This window comes from Rhipicephalus sanguineus, chromosome 7 (assembly GCF_013339695.2).
Source record: "Rhipicephalus sanguineus isolate Rsan-2018 chromosome 7, BIME_Rsan_1.4, whole genome shotgun sequence".
In the NCBI taxonomy this organism is placed as follows: domain Eukaryota; kingdom Metazoa; phylum Arthropoda; class Arachnida; order Ixodida; family Ixodidae; genus Rhipicephalus; species Rhipicephalus sanguineus.
In genome coordinates, this window is record NC_051182.1 from 24,600,830 (window position 1) to 24,624,392 (window position 23,563).

Here is a 23,563-nt window from a genome sequence, read left to right on the forward strand (position 1 = left end):
AAGTTTCGGCACAGTTTTCTCTAAGCATTGTATGCACCCCCTAGTTGACTCGTGATAAGTATCTGTCCGCGTAAACTCGTGTTCGCACCGGCGAAACGACCGGCAGCGTCGTCGCCATCGTCTCGTCGCTAGCGCTCGGCGTCTCGGGCTCAGCACGGCCGTTCAACGAACGTGGCAACGTCGGAGCTAGAATGCAAACGAGCGCATGATCCGCTGAGAAAGGGGAGGGGCGCGTGGCCCACGCGGCCGCTCCCCTCTCGCATTCGTAAGCGTCTCATAAATTCATGTTGGGCAAGCGTGGGTGTATGGTCCAGTGGTCATGACACCTGCCTTAGCACCGTGAGGACCCGGATTCACACCCTGCCTCAGCAAGGAAATTTATTTTGTTTATATTTAATTCTTCATTTTCTCCCCCCTTCAGTCACACCTCAACACCGTGGTCGATCTCGTGAGTTTTAACGAGCGTCATGGATGGGGAGCGACGACGACACCGACATAGGGTCCGCAAAGATAGCTTCGCTGTACAGCTTTCTGCGCGATGATATTACACGAAATAGCTTCGTTTTTCAACAAGTAGTGTAAACTTTAGCCATGTAGTGCAATAAGGTAATATTGCACAACGACCTCATTCTTCCGTTATTATATATTTCATCTCGTTTAGATCATTCTCAAAAGGTGGGAATAATATCATGCTTAATTCATACACAGTCATTTGTTCCCTGCACCCCACAGGACTGAAACAACCTTCGAGAATCAATCACGTCTATTCTTCTTCATTTCCACTCTCATAACGTTTTAAATACGAGTGTACTAACATGTAATGTAGTTTTTTTGTCGAATTGATTTATTTTTCTTTGTGTTCCGGGTTGTACTTATACTTCTTATCCTTTCAGCTAACATTGCATCAGCAGGACAAAGCTTGTACCATGAGTTTTTTCTGAATGTTCCACTACCCTCCGGGGTTAATGCCTCTGGCCCTGAGTGTAATCAAACAAGCGAATAAATACAGATACGTAGGATGGTTTTAGGGTCATTGTAAGAAACAAATAAATTTATTAACCTATTTTCCCCTCCAAGGAAGCTCACTTTCTTGCTTCTAGAGTGCAAACAAGAACTCGGAGGTCTAAAAATACGAAAGAGCATAGAGATTGTTGATACTGTTTCTAATCGGTTAATAATTAATCATTAACAAGTTTAGCCTCTAGTTGATTATTCACCATTTATTAACGTGTTTCATCAAGTAATCGTTATTTGCGCGATATTTCCGGCGCTTTTAAAAATCGTAAAACGTAGTTACCTGCGCATGTATAATTTGTTTGTTTCTGAGCTGGAGCAAGGATGAAAAATAAAAGAAACAAATGTGTGAATCTTTCATAAAGGATAACCTTTAAATTGTTAAAGACTCTATATAGCTGGTGCTAGTGACTGTAAACGGACAGACAGCATATGTTGTCATAAGGCACATATTAGAAAAACACGGAAAAACTGAACTATAAATAGGAAAGTTGATACAAGTAAATGGTGAGGTCCAATTAAAATATGGAAGAAATTCCAATATGTAAATTACAACCTGCATATAATATATGTTGTAAGTTTCATCATTGTGCAGGCAGCACATGGACGCCCATGTATCTCACTAGAACTGATGACGAAGAACGCTGAAAATGTCTTGCGTATAACTAGGTAGACTCGGTGTCCTTATGTATACGCTGTCCATTAGAACATCAAGTCTTCTTTGTAATAAAATTCCATGTTTGCCTCAACTGCACTATTAAAAGCACTCAACAACACCAGGACATGGCCTGCCATTACATGTTACATGCATTGCATCTGAGTCTTATGCCAATTATATAGGATAAAAATAAAATACGCTACTGGTAACGCAAAAGAGAAACACACAATCTGATTACTTTTCGTGGAACTGTTTGTGTTTACAACTGCGTTGAATACCAGGTTAGTGAAGCGATGCGCTCTATTTACTGTATATATATAGGTTACGACAGCCGTGACCAGTGCAACTGTAAATTTGTGTTTCACTGTAAATAATTTACCTCTCTTTCGTCCGACCCTCCCCACAAACTAGTCGTCGCTGAGGACACAGATATACCCCCAAACACGTGGACCGTTGTAGCACTGACCTGTACGACGGCACCAGACGGAACAGCACTTTTTGCCCCGTCGGACGTATTTCTACGTCGTCGCGGCTTACGACTGCCCTTTGCAGTACTATCGATTAATGCTGGCGCTACGATAATGCTTGTTGCCAACTCGCTGACGTCCTCCGTTACCTTGCTTCGCGGGGAATCTTTGGGCCACGTACAAGACGTCGACCTCTTGCGTTCACTGGACTTCTCTGAGGACCAACACCACCTTCAGCTGAACGCCATGACGTCCCCTGTTCCCAACTCTTCAGCCCCAGATAATTTCCGCCCTTCAATCGCCGACGATCTACCGCCATCGCATCGCAGCCAACTCCTCGCCCTTCTGCAAGACTTCCGCTCGTCCTTCGATTGTGTCCAGCCAACCTTGGGCCGCACGACGAGCGTCGCACACCACATCGACACCGGTTCACATGCTCCCTTACGCCAACGACCCTATCGAGTTTCCGCGGCAGAACGGCAAATCATCAACGAACAAGTCGACGACATGCTTAAACGCGCAGTGATACAGCCGTCCCAGAGCCCCTGGTCCTCTCCTGTCGTACTTGTGCGCAAGAAGGATGGATCAATAAGGTTCTGCGTTGACTATCGCCGCCTCAATAAGATTACTCGAAAGGATGTGTACCCGTTGCCACGCATCGATGACGCCCTCGATTGCTTACAAGGGGCAGAATATTTCTCGTCTTTAGATTTACGCTCGGGTTATTGGCAAGTACCGATGGATGTCACCGATCGTGCGAAGACTGCTTTCGTCACTCCTGATGGACTCTACGAGTTTAACGTCATGCCGTTCGGATTGTGCAATGCCCCAGCTACCTTCGAACGAATGATGGACAACATCCTTCGCGGCTACAAGTGGAACACCTGCCTTTGCTACCTCGACGACATCGTAGTCTTTTCTAGGGATTTCCCTACTCACCTTGTGCGCCTACGTGAGATTTTGACGTGCCTCGCCTCAGCTGCTCTTCAACTCAACATCAAAAAGTGTCATTTTGCGGCGCGCCAGTTGACGATACTGGGTCACGTCGTCTGCAAGGAAGGCGTTCTTCCGGACCCAGCGAAACTCCGGGCCGTTGCCGAATACCCCAAGCCCACTTGCATGAAGACGCTTCGAAGTTTCATTGGGCTGTGTTCCTATTTTCGCCGATTTGTCCGCGACTTTGCTTCCATCATCGCCCCTCTTACCAATCTTTTGACAACTTCTAATGGCCTGTCTGCTTGGTCAAGAGAGTGCGACACATCTTTCGAAACGCTACGGCGCTTACTGACATCGCCTCCAATACTTCGGCACTTTGACCCTGATGCGCCAACGGAAATCCATACTGACGCCAGCGGCGTCGGCCTTGGTGCAGTACTGGCTCAAAAGAAACCGGGATACGAAGAATACGTCGTCGCTTACGCGAGTCGAACTCTCAAGAAAGCGGAGTGCAATTATTCGGTTACTGAGAAGGAATGCCTTGCCATAATTTGGGCTTTGGCTAAGTTTCGCCCGTACCTCTATGGCCGCCCCTTCGACGTCGTCACGGACCACCATGCTCTATGTTGGCTCTCGTCACTGAAAGATCCGTCGGGACGCCTCGGTCGTTGGGCGCTTCGGCTGCAAGAGTATGACATTCGTGTTGTGTACCGATCGGGCCGCAAGCACTCTGATGCTGATGCGCTCTCCCGCTCACCGCTAGCGTCCGACACCGCTTCTCCATCAGCTTCCTTGTCGCCAATCGACGTCGCAGACATGTCGTTGGAGCAACGCAAGGATGCGTGGGTTTGCCACATGCTCGACTTTCTTGCTGATGCATCAGCTTACCCCGCTTCAAGAACTCTTCGTCGCCAAGCGCCCCATTTCGCTATTCGAGATGGTCTTCTCTATCGGCGGAATTACGCGTCTGATGGTCGGAGGTGGCTCCTTGTGATACCTCGCCACATGCGCATGGAAATGTGCGCTGCTTTTCACACCGACCCGCAAAGCGCTCACGCCGGCGTTCTCAAGACCTACAACCGCCTGCGTCAGCGATACTATTGGCGCGGACTGTATTCATTTGTGTGCAAGTATATCCGCACTTGTACCGCCTGTCAGCGACGAAAGGCTCCACCCCAACGACCAGCCGGTACGCTTCAGCCTCTCCCGTGCCCGGCGCGTCCCTTTGACCGCGTTGGTATTGATTTATACGGCCCGCTGCCCTCGACCACTTCTGGGAACAGATGGATTATTGTCGGCGTAGACCACCTCACGCGTTACGCAGAGACTGCAGCTTTGGCCACAGCAACAGCCAGAGAAGTTGCGTTTTTCATTCTACGCAACTTCGTCTTGCGCCACGGCGCCCCGCGCGAACTTTTGAGCGACAGAGGACGTGTTTTCCTCTCCGAAGCTATTGAAGCATTGCTCGTTCAGTGCAATATCGTTCACCGCATGACGACCGCATATCATCCACAAACCAATGGCCTAACCGAAAGATTTAATCGCACTCTCGGTGATATGCTGACGATGTACACCGCATCCGACCAGACCAACTGGGACACCGTTCTTCCTTTCGTGACATACGCGTACAACACTGCTACGCAAGCCACCACAGGATTCTCACCGTTCTTTCTTTTATACGGACGAGAGCCATCATGCATGCTGGACACCATGCTTCCTTACACACCTGACGCATGTGAGTACAGCCCAATTTCCGACTTTGCCATCTACGCAGAAGATTGCCGACAGTTGGCCCGTTCATTCACGACAGAAGACCAAGGTCGCCAGAAGCTTAGGCGCGACGACGACGGACCTCTTGCTGCTTTCAAGAAAGGTGCTCTCGTCTGGCTTTGGGTACCGCCGAACACTCCTGGACTTTCCTCCAAGCTACTAGCCCGATACCACGGCCCCTACCGCATTCTTGCTCAGACTTCTCCCGTCAATTACGAGGTCGAGCCCCTGACACCATCTGACGACTTGCGCCGTCGCGGCCGAGAAATCGTCCACGTGTCTCGCATCAAGCCATATTATGACCCCGCCATCTTGTCAACGCCTTAAGTCGCCAGGATGGCTCCGCTATTCCCCGGGGGCCAATGTAGTGAAGAGAGGACGACGAAGAAACACACGAGCAAGCTAGCAAGCAAGCAAGCCGCAGTGTCAACAGTAGCAGGAGACTCCAGCTCGCGCTTGCCCGGATTTTGGCTGCTTGACGCCCGCCGCTCTCCGACGCCCTACTCTAGACGCTTGCTGACATTACCTGAAGACGCGTCAATAAATCACGTCACACGTGCAGATTAGCTTTTTCTTTTCATTTTTTTTCTTTTGTGATGGCAAGGGTGGCTTCAGGGTTCTCCACTTGAGAGAAAGGGGGGGGGGGTGCTTACATTACAACTTCACGAACTAAACAAGAATGTTCACAAATCCGTAATTCTATACCAAAATATAAGTAGTATCACAGCAGTGTACGGCGAAATATACGTCGTTTTACACCATAGACGAAATTGTTGCAATGCTTTCCAAGGGCTTCCCGGTGTTCCTTTAAATACTCCTTTACCTGATACACACGTCTTTTGTCCTTTCTGTTGCTACAATATTGAATACATTAGAAAAAAACATTGGCGACATAAACGAAAAAACTATCTTCTACGGTGGGAAGATTTTGCAACAGCTATTATAAATTCGGTGCCGTGAATTCCGCACGAGCCATTGTCACTATCTTTGTATTTCACCAAGGGCTGCTGAGGTAATGCTTCATCTGCGTAGATTATATTGCTATAAAAGCATACAATTCAAAACTTTTCCCGCTATAAGGAATTGTACGCTAATGAGGTCATTCTAAAAGTGAGCGACCCTGCACATGAGCGAAAAACCTGGATGCGGGCAGTATGGAATCTAACGGTTATACGCAAATTCGTTCGAAGCATGAGCCAAAAGACGTTTTACACCTTGCCAGTTACGGTCCATCTCCACCACCACCTCCCAGGATTTAAAATAAAAGGCAATTGCGCCAGAAGTGTTCGTAAGTGTGCCAGCCATTTGTGACTTTGTTGGAAATGATATTAGTGACAGTGGTAGACAGGCGGCAAACAGCAGTTACGAAGGAACGAAGCACTCTGAGAACCCTTATCAAGAAGCTTGCTTTGCGAACTGCTTCCGTCAGCGCGGATTCACAACTATTCGTTTGTTAGTTTAAAGGCAAGAGGCCATCAGTGATAGCATGGCCACCATATATGTTGATTGCTACTTCCTCTTACGTATGGTTCTGGCGTACAATCTTTACAGTATTTAATGCGCTGAATGCCACTCACAAGGCTTTTCATTTATAAGGGGTACTTTCCATTGGGCCGCACGCTTCGTTAAATATATGTCTGGTGTGAGGATTGACTGAAATATTTTGGGAAGAAGATTTACAGCGTGACAATTCTTTTTTCTCTTATAATAAGAGAGAGTTGAGCCTGCGATGCGGCGGTTAGGCTAGGTCTAACTGTCCCCACGTGGGAGCGGCCCGCGGTGTCACCCTAAGGGGTGGCACTTCTCCGGATCTTTTAATAAAGTTCTTCGTACCGTACCGTACCGTTGAGCTATTTGGTAGGCATTTATGATAAAGAGGCAGGGCGTGCAAACACGGACCCAAGGGAAAAGTCATGACACCATAAACGCGGATGCTGGAGATGCGGCCGCTATTTGTAAACTTATCACCGCGATAGCACTTAAACCGAAACGCCTAGGTAGTCTTCTTTCTAATTCTTTTGGTGGTATCCCCTGAAAAGACTACTTGACTCACTGACGTGTTCAGGCACATCGCTCACGTTGAATGTCTCGATGGCTTTGAAGTGGGGCAACACGCTCGAGTAGTTCCATCCGGTCGCTCCGAAACGTCTCTCCCATCGGTTAAAGTCTCTTTTGCTTCCACGCACGAATGACATGGAGTTGATGGAACTGGTGCCACCCAGTATTTTCCCCTGGTTGATGGTCGCCCTCTGCGTCGACAGGTATGAAAGAAATTCATTTGCATAATGCCTCGAAAAAAACATTGCGGTTAAAGGCTTTGTACTCAATATCTAAGTTTTAATAACTGGTCATGTGAGCAACATTAGGAAATACCAGGCCAGGATTAACTTACATGCTAAATTTTTAAGTAGAAAACCTTACATACACCTATGTTTCAAGCTCGTGTGAGGTTCATTGTGGTAAAAAAATTGAGTACGCCAGCTTCGCGTCTACTTCGTTCACTTCGTCTTTGCGTTGTTTGCGCGAATAGCAGTACAGTAAGGCCGTGAAGAAGGGTGAGACGTGTTCTCCATACCGGTTCTGCGGCGATAGCTTTGCCAAGCATGCACGTTTTAGACGGGGTACATGCGCCAGTCGCGTTCGCTTCTATACTCGCGGACAACTTTTGTTAGCAATGAAGGAAAGAGCCGACCTACGCTTGTGCTACTGCTGAAGAATGTAGTCCCACAATGGCGTCCCTGTTTTCTGCGTGAGAATAGAGAGAGAGAAAAACGTTTATTAGGTGGCCAGTAAGTGAATGTGGAAGGGTCCCTCATTCCAGGAACCCTCTGGTCTGGACCGCCTGCCGGATCCGCGCGTCGAGTTGGCGCTGGTCTACCAGGTCCGGCTTGGAGATCGCAGCCTCCCACGCTTCACCAAGGAGGTTTGGGTTTGCAACTGTTGCTGCTGCTTGTAAGGCTGGGTTGCTGCCTTTGCATTGCAGCAGAAGGTGTGCTAGGGTGTCTCCCACATTACAGTGTGGGTATATGTAGTCGTATAACGTTGGTTTTATGTGATACAATAGAACGCCGTGCGTGCGTAAATGTGTTGCTTTGAAGTCGTATGTATATAGTCCGTGCCTTCGTCTCTTGAAAATTTGGGATGAGGCGGAGGGTAGAACCTCCATTCAAGTCGATAGTGTTGCAGCAATTCGTGGTAGGTTAAAGGTACTGATACGGTTTCTTCTACCGGTGTTCTTGTGTGGGAGGTGCCTCGAGTTTCGTGTGCGGAAGTCCGGTTGATGCATTCGCGGGTCGTGGCGTGTGCCGCGTCATTCCCCTCGAGGCCCTCGTGATCCGGAACCCAGACAATGCAGGTGTAGGGGGGAGGAGTGTCGATGAGTTTCAGTATTTTTACCGCTCTTGTGGAGATCCTTCCTTTCAGGTAGTTGCGTGCCGAGTCGGTAAAGACCACTACGGGATCCTCGCTCGTTTGGATGGCGAGTGCTATAGCGGCCTGTTTGGCTGTATCCGCGCGTTTGGCCAGAATAGTCGCCGTCGTCAGTGCCGTCTCCTTGTGGTCTGTGAATCAAATCGCGAAGGCGCTACGTCCCGGATACTTGGCAGCGTCCACGTATCGCGCGTGCGGGCCATTACGGTGGTTGTTCCTGACGTTGTTTGCCCTGGCGAGCCGACTTCCTCGGTGATGTTCAGGATGCATGTTGCGGGTGATCAGCTGAACTTCCAGGCATTCTCGGAGCTGAGACAATATCTTGCCCTTATATTCGTCGTCGGGTTCTAGGACGGTTGCGTATCCTGTGCGTGAGAGGACTGCTCGGCCAGTGGGTGAGAGCTTGAGTCTCTCGACCGGGCTGATGAGGTGTGCTTCGGCGAGTTCTTCCCATGTGTTGTGAACCCCCATGCGAAGCAAGCGGTCCGTTGAATCATTTGGTGGCAGTCCTAGGGGCAAGCTTCGTGGCCTTTCGTATAAGTAAATTTAGTTTTTGTTTCTAAAAAAATGGAACGCATCTCCACGAAGTGAATGATGACGAGTGGGCGAAGCTAGGTCCTAAGGTCCATAATGTCTGCGTTGTAGTCGCCGACTAGTATAAAGGGTTCGTGCTTGTAGGAGTTGTATATTGTTCTGTCACAATTATGATTGATATTAGTGTACTGTTCAACCTTTTTTTTGTGTCTCACATATGCTGTTACCCGAGCGTTGCCCTATGTAATGTAAATTAAGTGACATAGAGAGTCGACAGCACAGCTCTGTCCTAAGGTCCATAATGTGTACGCTGAAGCCGCCGACGAGTATAAAGGGTTTGTGCTTGTAGGTGTTTTATATTCCTTCGTCACAATTATGATTGTCGTTCGTCTATTGTGAACCTTTTTTTATTCACATACACACATATGTTTCGACTAGAGCAACGGTTTTCTAACAACCATGACAGCGGACAGTGAGCGTCGACGACAAAGCTAAGTCCTAAGGTCCATAATGTCTACGTTAAAATCGCCGAGTTGTATGAAGGGTTTGTGCTTCTAGGTGTTTTATATTGTTCTATCGCAATTATGACTGATATTAGTCTATTGTTAAACCTTTTCAGGGGATTTTACACGGTGCTGTGCTGTGAGCACGGACACCACACAACGGGCAAGCCTAGACCCTAAGGTGCTTCGCCCCTAGAACAACATTACTTTTAGGGGTAAGTACACACTAAATTCGAAACGCGCGCCGAACTAGACTACTACGCGGAGCAGTACATGTGCAGTAGCTCCGCCCCCGTAGCCTTTCCTTCAATGCCATGAACAGTTGTCCGCGAGTATAGTCGGGACTGGGCTTAATATGGCTGCTTCTGCTCCGTGGGTTCTTGCGCTGCTTTCGCTTTTCGAAAACTTCATTGCACGGTGCCTATACATCGCCGCGTGGCCTTAGAGCTTCATTTCACATCGCTATGGGCGCAACTAGGCTTTCGCCTTAGCATCCCCCTTAATTTTTTTACTCTCGCTCAGTGGGACAGACTGTCATTTGAGCAAGTTGTGCAGCGTGAAGGAAGACGTATATTCATAAGCAGTGTAATCACCCTTTTGTAACGTCGTCGGTCTAAGTGGGGAAATATCCGAATAAACATAAAGAATTGACAGCAATGATAATAAATATGTTAAATCACAGGACCTGTAAGGTTTTCGCGGCTTCTAATGCTGTAGTACAATCAATGTACGTAAATACGATCAAGCTGTCACATACACACTGCTGTGATATGGTAGAAGTACTATAAAAATCATCACAGTGAAAAAGACGCCATAGAAATTAAATAAACAATCACTGCGCTGGCTATGGCATCCGTTTTGTTTGTGCGACAACATTCTGCATAGCAACTCAATTTTCAATTCACGGCAAAACACTTCGTGAGTCATGGCCAATACAGGACTCACGAATCGTCCTTTTTTTAATGTAACGACTTCTATGAGCAGTTGCCCGTGATAACCGCGTCATGTCGCCGCAAATCTGGCTGCTAAAGGTCGCTCTGTGTCTGAAATAAGTAAATGAATCAAAAATAAATAAATCAAATGTTTGCTCTGATGTGAGTATTCGAGTCAAACTTACGCCGATATGACGGGAACTGTAGACGCTGTAAATGATAGTACGCATGCATTTCGCAGCCCTACGTTCTAGCGTCTCAATCTGTGAGTACTGTACATTACGTTAATTGCTAATGCTACTACACATGTAGCGAAATAAAATACACAATCCGCCGTCAGACGGCTTCAACTTGGCAGGTCCAGTTCGTTTACGCAGCTGAGGAACAATCCGTTTTGCGACTGTGTTGAGAAATTTCTAAACGGGGAACGTGGCTGTAGCCAACGCTTGGACAGTCACCTCGTCAGGGCGGTGACCAGGAAAGTCTTGTCAAAACGCTGGCTCCAGCCACAATCCCCGTTCAACAAAGCCTCATCACTTCAAGCCTCCAACTTCACCAACATAGTCTGTCTTGTTGAAACTTGAGATTTTGCAACCTAGTGCTCAAATATTCATCAGGGATCAGGGGAAATATATCGACCGCATCTGTTTCTCTCTTTGGCGATGAATAGTGGCCAGATGAGTTTTGTATGATGTGTAATATTCCTTAACGTGTGTCGTGTACGAATCCAAACCATGCTTTCTGGTATAGGCTGGCATGTACCGAGCAATCAATGTTGGTCGTAGCTTTGGACAGTAGACATTTACTTCCCCTCTTCTTCACAGTTAGCGTGAATAACTGAGGACGTATTCGCGTCTGTGTTAATATAGACGATGAATTAATTGCAACGGTATGCCGTTGTTTCCAACCGTTGCTGTTGTTTGTCTTGTTTTTATTGAAATGCCAAACCATTGCAACGCAGGAAGCGTTGGAGTCTATCGAACCTATTGAAATTATTACTCAATTAAATTGTTGTTGTTGTCGTCGTCGTCATCGTCGTTTTTACGACGTATAGATAGTGTCAGGCACAATATTTCACTGCTGCAGTAACTTTTAGACGTAGAATAGGTAGTCCTGATATGTGCTTTCAGACCACTTCAAAAAGCAAATCATCAATACGTTTCACGACCTTCTCAGGAAGGCAAGCTTACGTCCAGCTAACATGCACAATAAACATATCGGCAAGTAACTCACGCGTCCTGGAAAGGAACGGCAGGAATACTTTTGCGGCACGGTCAAGAACTGCCAGCTGTTGTTGCTGTTGGCCGCAAAGGGTGCCGTGAAAGGAACCATGAGGTCCGGCGTCTCTTCGCCTCCCGCTTCAAGGAGCAACACGGTGTAGTTACCGCTCTCCGAGAGCCTATTGGCCACCACGCTTCCTGCTGAACCAGCACCCACTGCGCATGCGTGAGGAGCAGTGATTGAACCGCAGTGAGTTAGACTGACGGGCAGCTATTTATTCAAAAAGGCAACGCAAAAATTCAGAGACACAGCAGTACAATCTACCATAACGTAAATGTCGGCAACAGTGTAAGCCACCAACCTAGAATTATTTGTAGCCGTGTAAGATGATTTTTACGTGTTTATTTGTTTGTCGCAACTGCACTTATCTGCTAGCTTGTAAAGAAATAAACATAATCGGAAATTTCTGAAACATATTTCGCCTGTCGCGGCACCTTTAAGCCATAGTGACGTCTGTTCATTTTGTATATTTCTTTTATTCTGCGTCATTTTAACGCTAGCCTGAGAATTTTCATTCAATTTAATTAATAAATGTTTAACTGCACAAGTGCTCCTTGGTTGCCGTCGCTAACATATAATGCCAGGCATCGAGCGTGGCAGAAATCATTTCGTTTTTAATAGTTTATTGACTGCGCACACTTGCGGAGTTAAGCTGCATCATGGCGGGCTATCTCCGTAGACATTTGAGAAATTTTGATTTTTCCAGTCTTTCATAAATACTCATGCAGGCCTGCCATGAACAACAAACATAATAAATGTAGAAAAATAATGTTCAAAAACTGAGTAACAATACCGTCATTCCATATCAAGTGGGTCTGTTGATTTTTCGACCACCTCGAATCTTGCTGAAAAGAAAATCATAGTAGTTTATATGAATGTAAGTGGTAGTTATTGAGGCGTAATTTTTCGGGCCAAAATTTCCCGATGCCTAGAAGGCGCTTCGAACTTTGCGCACGGAAGTACAACTACATGTGTCACGCTAAATAATTTATATAAAATTACTAGTTTGAGTCATTACCATGGAACAGCTTCTTAATCTGAAGGCGCCGCTATTTCATGATTATGATAGTTTATTCATTTTTGTCTTTATTTTCGTTATTTTGGCAATGACAATACATCCCAAAATGCAGCATGTTTAACGCTTTTTAGAAAAAGCACAGATTTATTTGCGAGTAATATATTCGCATTGTGGGATTTAGAGCTTCATATAATAAATGATAAGGATACTGTGAGAACGAATAAAGCAAAAACGTTGTGACAAAATATTTGACAAAGTTGGCAAAAAAAAAAAAGCATTCTGACTAATTATCAGAAAACACGGTGTTATAGAACTGTATTGCAGGCCGTCCGCTTGGTACATTATAATTCTGCCCCCTTTGGACTATTAACAGTTGAACATTACCTGCCCCATGATGGTCCAAGAGGGAAGATACTTTGCCATCATTTTAGTACTATTGAAGTTGTATACGGCGGTATTGCTTAAATAAGTGACAAGCAGTTGTATACGACTTGCATTAGTCGCTACGAAAAGGCGCCCGTTGGAATCCTGCGCTGACGTGCTATGCAGCAAAGGCGAAGCAAAGAGAAACTTCGCACAACCTTGTGGTAGTTCATTTCCATTTCTTTTTATTGCTTAAAACAACAATTACTCGCTTGAAAAATTCTCTGTATAATACCAACAAGGCATACTACGCAACGATGTAGAAGACGTACTTTCATTTGTACATCTATACTGTGAAAATGGAGCAGCAATATGTGTCAAAATGCCATTTCTCCCAACTTCGACAAAATTTTATCACAACGTTTCTTCTTCATTCGTTGCAGGAGTATATTTATTATGTATTATATGGACGTATATAGTCCGAAATGTGAATATATTACTCGCAAAAAAAGACCTGTGCTTTTTCTAAAAAAACGTTAACAGGGTGTCTATCGAGTTGACATTTCTAAATTCACTGAGTTTTCCAGGTTTTCCCTGAGTGTTTTTGCTAAAATTCCCTGAGTGAAACAGAACTTTGTTTTATGTCAAGATGGGTAGAGACCATATCGCTCGGTGATGTCACTCTCTAATACGCATGTTAGAAAATGAAAACAACTTAATCCCATTTGAATAGTACATAGAACAGATAAACCTCAATATAGCGAAGTTGGTAAAAACGGCAACTCACTTCGTTATACTATCGAAACTTCGTTAAAGTGAAATTCGACCTTTCATGCAAGGCATAGTTACTGAATGATTAATTTTAAACTGAAAATGCCACAAGAATGCTAGACTAATATGGCAACATGAAAAAACTTTTTTTTTTTATTTTTTTGCGTGAAAAAAAAATGTCACAGTTTCGCCGCAAGGGTGAAGCAATGAATGCGATAGCAAGAAACTAATGCTATACGAAGTGAGGCTCGCCAATGGATACTCTCAGTTTGAACAGCGCTCCTGTTGCAAAGGCGGCCGAAGCAGCGACGCAAAATAGCGTGCTTCAAGTGTCGAGCTGTGACACTTGACAGTTCGCGCCCATCTTCTGTTTGTTCGTTTAGCGGCGTCCCTTGAGCTCGAATGACTTTCGTACGCTCCGTAACATGAGCGCGGACATCATGGTGAAAGCTCGAAACATCCCTCTTCCCCTCACCACGAGAAAACCGCGCGAGCAGACAGCGGAACGGCAAGGTTCTCCCTGCGCAAATAGAAGAAGAAGCGAGCGAGTTCGCCGACGACTTTTAAATGCGCCCGTCGCGCTCTTTGCGCCATCTCGCCGGTAATGAAGAAACGCTTATAAGCGCCGGCCGTCTCTGAGCCCGTCCAGCGGTAAAGGGTGTGTATATAACGGTCGCCGTAAGCTACGTGGAGGATCTGCGTTTCGTGGCGTAGTAGTTAGCGCCACTCGCTGCGGAGCAAGAGGTCCCTGGTTCGATTCCGCGCTTCGGAAGCATTTTTCCGAATTATTTTTCTTTGGGGCTTTTTTATATATATATATATATATACATATAGGGTGCATGACGGCGACGGCAAAATCCAGCCGAGACTGTCAATATAATTGCTATCGCAATAAAAATCAATTTTGTTGAGCCTGAGATGCAGCAATCGCAGTTAGATGCCTTGCCAGATTGTCACATGTAAAGACGAAACAAATGCGGGTTTAATGCACTGTGGCATTGCGCTTGTTCTGCTGCTGCGGGTTGTTGTCAAATCCTCGCGCGTTGCCCACAGCAATGCAATGCCTCATGTTGCCCAACCGAACCATTTGCTCTCCACAAACGCACAACATTGAAAACCATACCACGTTAGAAAAAAAGAGTCACAGCTTCACCGCGAGAGCAAAATAGTAAATCCGTTAGCAACAAATGAATTTTATATGAATATAGGCTAGCAGCTTGCTCCTTCAAGAAACGCAGCTGCTGCACTAACACAAGTGCCCTATCTATGGCTCAGGGGCGGATTCAGGTACATATTGGGGGGGGGGGGGGGGGAGTTACAAAGGCTGAAGCCAACGCTCAGCAGTGCATTTTAGTGGGTCACGCATATTTACAACAGCCCAGAGGGGATTATGGCGGTGCCTAAGAAGCCTTCGTTGGAAATGTGCATAGGGAAGCAGGAAAGGGTAGAGCAATGAGAGGCAGAGAGCAGGGACAAGATTCTATTTACTCCTTTTGGACAGTGGCAGGCAAAGCAACCTGACAAAGGGGGCAAACTCGACAAGCAGCCTGACAAAGGAGGTGGACGACAGGCACTGAAGGGAGGGGGCGGGGGCTGGCTTAGGGGGGGGGGGGGGGTCGATCGCCGATACCCCACCCCTGGGATCTGCCACTGCTATGGCTTCAACGGAAGTTTTGGAATTAGAGCACAACACCTACAAAGTTATGAGCCGTCTGCTGGTCCCCACTAAAGATACCGCGGCGCACGCGACCACGCCCGCTGGTACAAAGTACGCACTTCCTGACGGACTCAGGCAGCCTCCCCCCCCCCCACCTTCCCAACGCGCCGGCTCCTATCTCCATGTGCCCATCGCGCGAATGAGACGGTCGGCTCGTTTCATCTCTGCTTAAGCCTCGTTCGTGGGCAGCGCTCGCGCACTTTCACTCGCACATGGAGCATACGACGCGCAGGGTGATGTAATCGCGATTTGGACTTGATAAGGAAGATCATGGCGAAGGCAAAAAAGTCGCGTTGGAGTGTCTATATAATTGCTATCGCAAAAAAAAAGCAATATAGTTGCGGGCTAAGATCGCATGAGAGCACGGCAACAGCCTGAATTACGGCACATCCGATTATGGTGGAAACGTTACTATTTTCCGACATCGCGCGCCGAATCGAGCATGTGGGACCCGTGCCGGTGTCGCGAATTTCGGTCGCTGCTATGCCATGGCTATGAAAAGTTTTGTAATTCGGCTTTTTAGCAAACATCCACGAAATTTCAGTCGACCGCCTAAAACTTGTTTCAGCAGTGCCCTCATCGGGGAAAAAAAGAAAGAAAAAAGCTTTCACTTGCTGTGAATGGGCCCGTTAGTTACGCTAGCTCTCGCCTGGAAACTTATTATATTCTTCACGGAGTCCTAAATAGCATCTTTGAAGCTCGGGATCCGAGCGAGTGAGCTGTCCGATAACAGCCAACAAGCGTCTTTTTTCTCGCCGATCGGGATGGCTTGCCAGATACGAGCCTTGTCGAAGACATCCGCTTCCTGCACGATCGCGATCGCTTGCAAGATAACTCAAGCTCGTTACATCTACTGCTACCGCTTCTGCAACTAATCATGCTTGTTACTTGACACGCGGCGATAACAAAAACACCATATCCGGCGCTAACGCACAGCACGCGCGAGAAAGATGACAGAACTACACCGCGTACTCACAGAACACCCTGACAACATTGCGCGATACGATGTGTCGTGGTTCGCGGTTCCCGCACGCCACGCATTAGCCGGATTCTCTCCCACTTCACCGCTCCGAAGGCGATGACAGCATCGAGGTGCGCCACTTCCCCGCAGCCGCAGAGGCCGTTTGATTTGAAAAATGCGTTCACAAAATATCGAGCAAGCGCTATCCCGACTTTCGTCGCCTTTCAATAAAGTTACTGTGGATTTTCCCTGATGGGAGCACAATTTCCTTGAGTTTTCCCTGAGAATTTCCAGACTACCCAAAATCCCTGAGAATTCCCGGTTTTCCCGGTTTTCCCGGTCGGTAGACACCCTGGTTAAACCCGCAGCACTTTTCGACGTTTCGTCATGGCCAAAATTAATCACAACTGATACATGAATAATATACTATCATGGTCATGGAAGACCACAGCTTTCAGGTTCAGAAGAAAATTGTTTCGTAGTAAAGGTTCAAAGGAGTAATTTTGTGAAAATTACTTTGCGCGACAAAGTTTGACTTGCGTGCGAAAAGCTTAAAGAGCCTCAGAGATCTTTTTCCCGGAAAATGACACCTCGATAACTACTACTCGCCCGCGTATATACTAACACGATTTTTTTCAGCATGATTGAAGATGGTCGAAAAATAACCGAGCCCACTTGATATGGAATGACACAATAAAAAGAAAAATTCACCCTTAAGCCCCCACCATCAATAAAGTTCACTTATTCTGTTCAGTGAAAACGGTATTATACATAGAACGGTGTTATGCCAATTTTCAAGTATAGTCGTAACGTGACACACTTTATTTACAATTTACAGAGTGTATAAGAATCTACAAATCGGATTATACGCTTTATTTTATTGTCTAATAATAGATTCTGTTATTAGACATTGCTGTCTAATAAGACAAATTCTTTCGGCTAGCGCTAACCTGGGCTTGCCCTTTTATATTGGGGCTTAACCCCAGCCCAAATAATTTCTACTTCGCAGACAAATGCCATTTCTATTTTTGAAAAATGGCAGCATAATAGCGTACTGTAATTCCTCTTTTTTTTGTCTTTTGTTAAAGCAGTTTAGGCATTTTACAAATCGAGCCACATTGCTCCTCTTCACTGACGTTTGAGCAAGGCTGTCTGGAGCCAGAAATATAAGTTATTAGTCTTGAAAATGCTATATATCTCTTAAATATATGCCACATAATTTGTATTGTAAGCGCACACAGCTGGGTGAGGGAAAGACGATTACCTATTACGTAATCGTAACAGCTGAGTAGAGCTGTGCCGTTCCTCTCCTTGCATCCCGAGGCCCCTCCTTTGGTGTCGGCAGATGCGTGACATAGCGACAGCCCCACTACAGCGAAGGTTGCTACTGCGAGCATTGGGAACGCCATGGCAAATACCAGAGGGCGCTGCACTCCGAGCTATCTGAAACCGAATAATGCACGCGGTAATCACGAGACTACATCAAAAAGAAAATAATATAATGCACGTGCTAACAAGCAGCAGTGAACCAAAAATCTTGTTAATAATAATTTCGGTGGCGTGCCAAAACCACGATATGATTATGAGGCTCGCCGTAGCGAAGGGCTCCGGAAACGTTGACCGTCTGGTGTTTAACGAGCACTGGCATCGCACAGTACATTGTCCTCTAGCAGAGCATTTCGCCTCCATCGAAATAATACCACCGATACCGGGATCGAACACGCCACTTTCGGGTGAGCAGCCGAGCACCGTAAGCACTGTATCACCGCGGCGGACAAACTAAAAAACTTGTTGATGGGTTATTTTGTTGTAGCATTATTTTAAAAAGTTACAGTGACGTTGCACTCCGTGAACGCAAGCGACGCGCAAGCGAATTGGTGCTATCCCCTGGTGGATTGCTCTTGCGTATTGCCCTTATAATTTGCTAGAGATTGGTCAACGGTAATTGAACTCTTTTTTTTAATTAACATTCAATAAAGAAAACAAAAAAACACTAATATTCTCGCTTGCCTACAAATTATGTTTTTTTGCATTTTCTTTTTTATTTTATTTTTACAAATTCTACTGCCGCACGATTCATGGCCGATCCCCCGTGGTGTATTAAGCCATTCCTCTAGGAACCAAGCAATCAACTTCATTTCTTGGAAGATCTGTGCTACCACAGAGAATTTAAGAAAAGCACAATTCCGCGTATGGTATTGTTTTTAAAAATTAGTAAGTTTCCACACAATAACGTTTTCTCGAAACAGCAACGACAGCTGTGGAAGACTACTTCATCAGCATTCGTACGTTCTTATAACCGTCGCATCGGAATATGCATTGCACTAGTTATGGTACCTTGCGTTTCAAAAATAAGCTCCCGTAGCTTGCAAGTTGCGATTAATAAATAAAGTGCCATTCGACGCATCGATGTATCCTGCTATATACTCATAGGACATCATGAAAGCGGGTAAAGCATGCAGACACACGGACACAAGAGAACCATACAACACGAGCGAACAATATCGGTTGAAGAAACGCACTTTGGCCAAAAAGCAAGGTAGATACAAAAGTTCCGCACAAACTTATCCGCATATGCTTGCGCAGATAAATTTGTGCCTGCCTTATTTTACGTCATAGTCGCGTTTTACAACACATATGGATTTAAACGTGAAATTAATGGCTAATTAATGAACCTAGTTTCATTTCCAGCATCTACACTATGTGCCATACCGTCGTAACTCTTTGACCAGAAGACATACATCAGAGCCAATGTTATCTTCAGCGTTGGCTCTTTTCAGCGTTTACATTTTCAGCGACATGACGCGGTTATCTCGAGCAGTTAGTCGTTATACTAAAAAAAAATAATGTCGGTTTCAACCTGTGAATATTGTGCGCTTCAGGAAAAAAAAATGATTGTCTTTCTCACTTTCTGGTGAGTCCTAACTTGCACATAATTATCTTTGAAGGGACACTAAAGAGGAAAATGAGTTTTTTCACATCAGTAAATTTCTCTTTCACGATTCAATGTCACAACGCTTGGCGCGATAAGACGCGTGGAAAGCGAGAAAACCTGCAACAAGAAAATGCGGGTGGCGACTCCACATTGATGTTCCTGCACCAAACGCCATGACGTCACAGATTTCGACGGCGTCTACTAGGTCCTACGTAGTTCCTAATAGGTAAATATGAAGTACATTGCCCTCGGAGAATGCCAAAGACTTAATATACCAAGTTTCGGAAAATTTCGTTGAGCCGATGTCACCAAAATACGAAAAATAATCTTTAAGATCTATGACGTCACGCGCGTGGATTTCGACGCGAAATTTAAATGCGAAACTTGGCTGTTTAAAGCATCCCCCACACCTGAAACATACAGAAATGACACCAACGCACACGTTGGAGCAGTGGGAGGCGCGACCGTCCACCTCTGACCTGGCCGACCAGCAAGCGCTGATCGACCAGGTTGAACGGGCGGCTCTAGGGCCAGTGGGGCCCTCAACTAGCGCTCCTCCCTTTAAGGTAACTTGTTTTCAATTAAAGGTTTTTCTGTTCCGTTCTTGATTTTCTCCTCTATTAATAAACCTATGATGGTGAAATTAACGGTATTAGCGCTTTCAGAGTACAGTTTATCAATCTAAACCGATTCATTGTTTCACATTCGTGTCCCTTCAAAGATACACAATAAATCTTTTAAATGCGAAGCATTTCTTAGCCAACTTCTGCGACTTTGAGCTATCTATCTAGCCGCCTACGACTTTGTGCTCTCCTGGCCGTTTCGTTAATAGGATGTACACCAAAATTGGTTTGGCGTAACATGACCTTATGACGCACATTAATGAGAGGTCATAACATGACAATCATGATATCCATGTCATGAACGACATGATTTACATGCCACTGTTTTGGTGCTCTTGCGGCCGTTTCATTAGTTTGATATATACCGAAATTTGTATGGCGTGACAAAAGTGTATGACGAACATAAGTGACAGGTCCTAACGTGCAAATCATGACCGCATGTCATGTACAGCATGACTTACGTGCCACGCTCATGGTGAGCTGGCGGTCGTTGCGCTAGCTTGATATACACCAAAATTGGTGCCTCGCGACGTGACTGTGTGACGAACATAAAAACACGAGTTAACATGAAAATCATGACACGCATGTCATGTACAGCATGACTTACGTGCCACGCTTATGGTGCGCTGGCGGCCGTTTCGCTAGCTGGATATACACCAAAATTGGTATAGCGGGTCGTGATTATGTGATGAACACAAATAACAGATGGTAACATGACAGTCATGACACACATGTCATGTACAGCATGACTTACGTGCCACGCTCATGGTGCGCTGGCGGCCGTTTCGCTAGCTTGATATACACCAAAATTGGTATCGCGTGACGTGATTGTGTGACGAACATGAATAACGGGAGTTAATGTGAAAATCATGACACGCATGTCATGCACAGCATGACTTACGTGCCACGCTCATTGTGCGCTGGTGGCCGTTTCGCTAGCTGGATATACTCCAAAATTGGTATAGCGGGTCGTGACTGTGTGACGAACACAAATAACAGATGGTAACATGACAGTCATGACACACATGTCATGTACAGCATGACTTACGTGCCACGCTCATGGTGCGCTGGCGGCCGTTTCGCTAGCTTGATATACACCAAAATTGGTGCCTCGCGACGTGACTGTGTGACGAACATAAAAACACGAGTTAACATGAAAATCATGACACGCATGTCATGTACAGCATGACTTACGTGCCACGCTCATTGTGCGCTGGTGGCCGTTTCGCTAGCTGGATATACTCCAAAATTGGTATAGCGGGTCGTGACTATGTGACGAACACAAATAACAGATGGTAACATGAAAATCATGACACGCATGTCATGTACAGCATGACTTACGTGCCACGCTGATGGTGCGCTGGCGGCCGTTTCGCTAGCTGGATATACACCAAAATTGGTATAGCGGGTCGTGACTATGTGACGAACACAAATAACAGATGGTAACATGACAATTATGACACACATGCCATGTACAGTATGACTTACGTGCCACGCTCATGGTGCGCTGGCGGCCGTTTCGCTGGCTGGATATACACCAAAATTGGTATAGCGGGTCGTGACTATGTGACGAACACAAATAACAGATGGTAACATAAAAATCATGACACGCATGTCATGTACAGCATGACTTACGTGCCACGCTCATGGTGCGCTGGCGGCCGTTTCGCTAGCTTGATATACACCAACATTGGTATAGCGGGTCGTGACTATGTGACGAACACAAATAACAGATGGTAACATGACAATTATGACACACATGTCATGTACAGCATGACTTACGTGCCACGCTCATGGTGCGCTGGCGGCCGTTTCGCTAGCTGGATATACACCAAAATTGGTATTGCGCGACGTGACTGTGTGACGAACACAAATAACAGGTGGTAACATGAAAATCATGACACGCATGTCATGCACAGCATGACTTACGTGCCATGCTCATGGTACGCTGGCGGCCGTTTCGCTAGATTGATATACACCAAAATTTGTATCTTGCGCCGTGACTGTGTGACGAACATAAATAACAGGAGTTAATATGAAAATCATGACACGCATGCCATGTACAGCATGACTTACGTGCCACGATCATGGTGTCTGGCGTCCGTTTCGCTAGCTTGGTATACATCGAAATTGGTATTGCGCAACGTGACTGTGTGACGAACATAAATAACAGGTGGCAACTCGAAAATCATAAAATGCGCGTCATGTAGGGTATGATTTAGACGCCACGCTCATGGTGCACTCGCGGGCATTTTGTTAAATGGATATATGCTGAAATTGGTATAGCATGACAAGAGTACGTGACGAACATAAATAGCAGGTAACGCATTGTATATATGTAGCAGAATAGATGTTTCATTAGCGTGGCATATACCAGTTTTTACACGCATGCATGTATGACAATCTCGCGATATATAGCGAACTAGATGTCACGACATGAATGACTTAATTAGCCTCAGTTACAAACAAGACGATGTATGTAGCTCTATGCTGGCTGCTTCGCATTACATCGATTCCCACACTGCGTGGGATCTGCCGATTTTTTTTTTTTTTTTTTTTTAGAGCAAAGCTCTTAGGCGCCCGTTCCTGCGTTAAGCGGCGTCGCCGTCGCCGTAGGTGGCGCAACCGATACACATGAAAAACTAACCGATAGACATGAAAAAACAAAATGAGAAAAAAATTCAGCAGATCCCACGTACCGTGGGAATCGATGTTATGCGAAGCATGCGCGAGATGGTGACTGTGGCGTAATTTTTCACATTGAGCGAAACGTTACGGAATGACGCTAGATAAATGTGGAAGTGGTATGCGCACACTCATATGTTGAAGAGTCGCATATTTATTATACAACCAGTCGTTTACAGTTGCGTAACGATGCCAACAACAACATGGGTGTTACCAACACCATACGCGGCAACCTGATTATGTAGTGCTTGTATTCTTCAATACTGGATAGCGCGTATCCGAACAGGACAAAGAAGGAACACAGATGCACAGGACAGGCGTTACTCGCAACTAAGCTTCATTCAGGAAAGTTTCCCTAGATTTATACACAGCCGAGTGGTACGCGCATGCGTACTGCACGTACGTTACAGTCACAGTTACAGTTGTTATGCTTGTACGTTATGATGGAGAACGCACGCACGTTTCACGAACCCGTGTGTATGTGTAGAAGGGGTTCTTGACAGTTCTTGAACCAGGTCATCATCACCGTGGTCAGTGAGCACAAGCAGTTGGAGTGGACTTGTTAAGAGGATCCGTTCGTGATCGTGGCTATGAGGAGTGAAGTGCGAGTGTAGTGAAGTGCGAGGTATAGTGCAGCTGGTGGAAATCTTGGATGCCTCTTACGATGAAATGATGTAAGTTGCCTCGTGTCGTGGACATGGCAGCGAGGTATTTTGATGCCCTGTCCACATCCAAGCCGTCTTTCACGCAGTATGAGCACCAAGCGTTGTTGGGTCTTGATAAATCAATGTTGAAGCCACCGCTAATCATGAGGGACATGGTCCTCTGGGCAGAGTTATTGTAGGAAGCATTGACACCGATTTTTGCGCAATCCACGTCATCCACGTTTCGGACCACGTGGATGAGTGGATGGTAGTTGAGCGTCATCCAGGGGTGTTCTGTTTTCAACTTCCTCACTTTCCTTGC

General features: G+C 46.0%; 1 protein-coding gene across 3 annotated transcripts in view; it reads right to left on the reverse strand.

Annotated features, from left to right (window-relative positions):
• The window catches only part of LOC119399327 (4-pyridoxate dehydrogenase), a 108,438-nt gene that overhangs the window by 73,335 nt on the left and 11,540 nt on the right, over positions 1-23,563 (reverse strand). For 2 of the 3 annotated variants that reach the window (XM_049417662.1, XM_049417661.1), the window contains exons 3-5: positions 17,619-17,793; positions 11,477-11,679; positions 6,899-7,094 (exon numbers count right to left, since the gene is read on the reverse strand). In XM_049417662.1, coding sequence (XP_049273619.1) covers positions 6,899-7,094; positions 11,477-11,679; positions 17,619-17,763 — 544 coding nt within the window. In that variant the 5' untranslated portion in view covers positions 17,764-17,793. Of the gene's footprint in view, positions 1-6,898; positions 7,095-11,476; positions 11,680-17,618; positions 17,798-23,563 lie in introns of all 3 variants that reach the window. The other variant, XM_037666140.2, reaches the window with a different exon arrangement.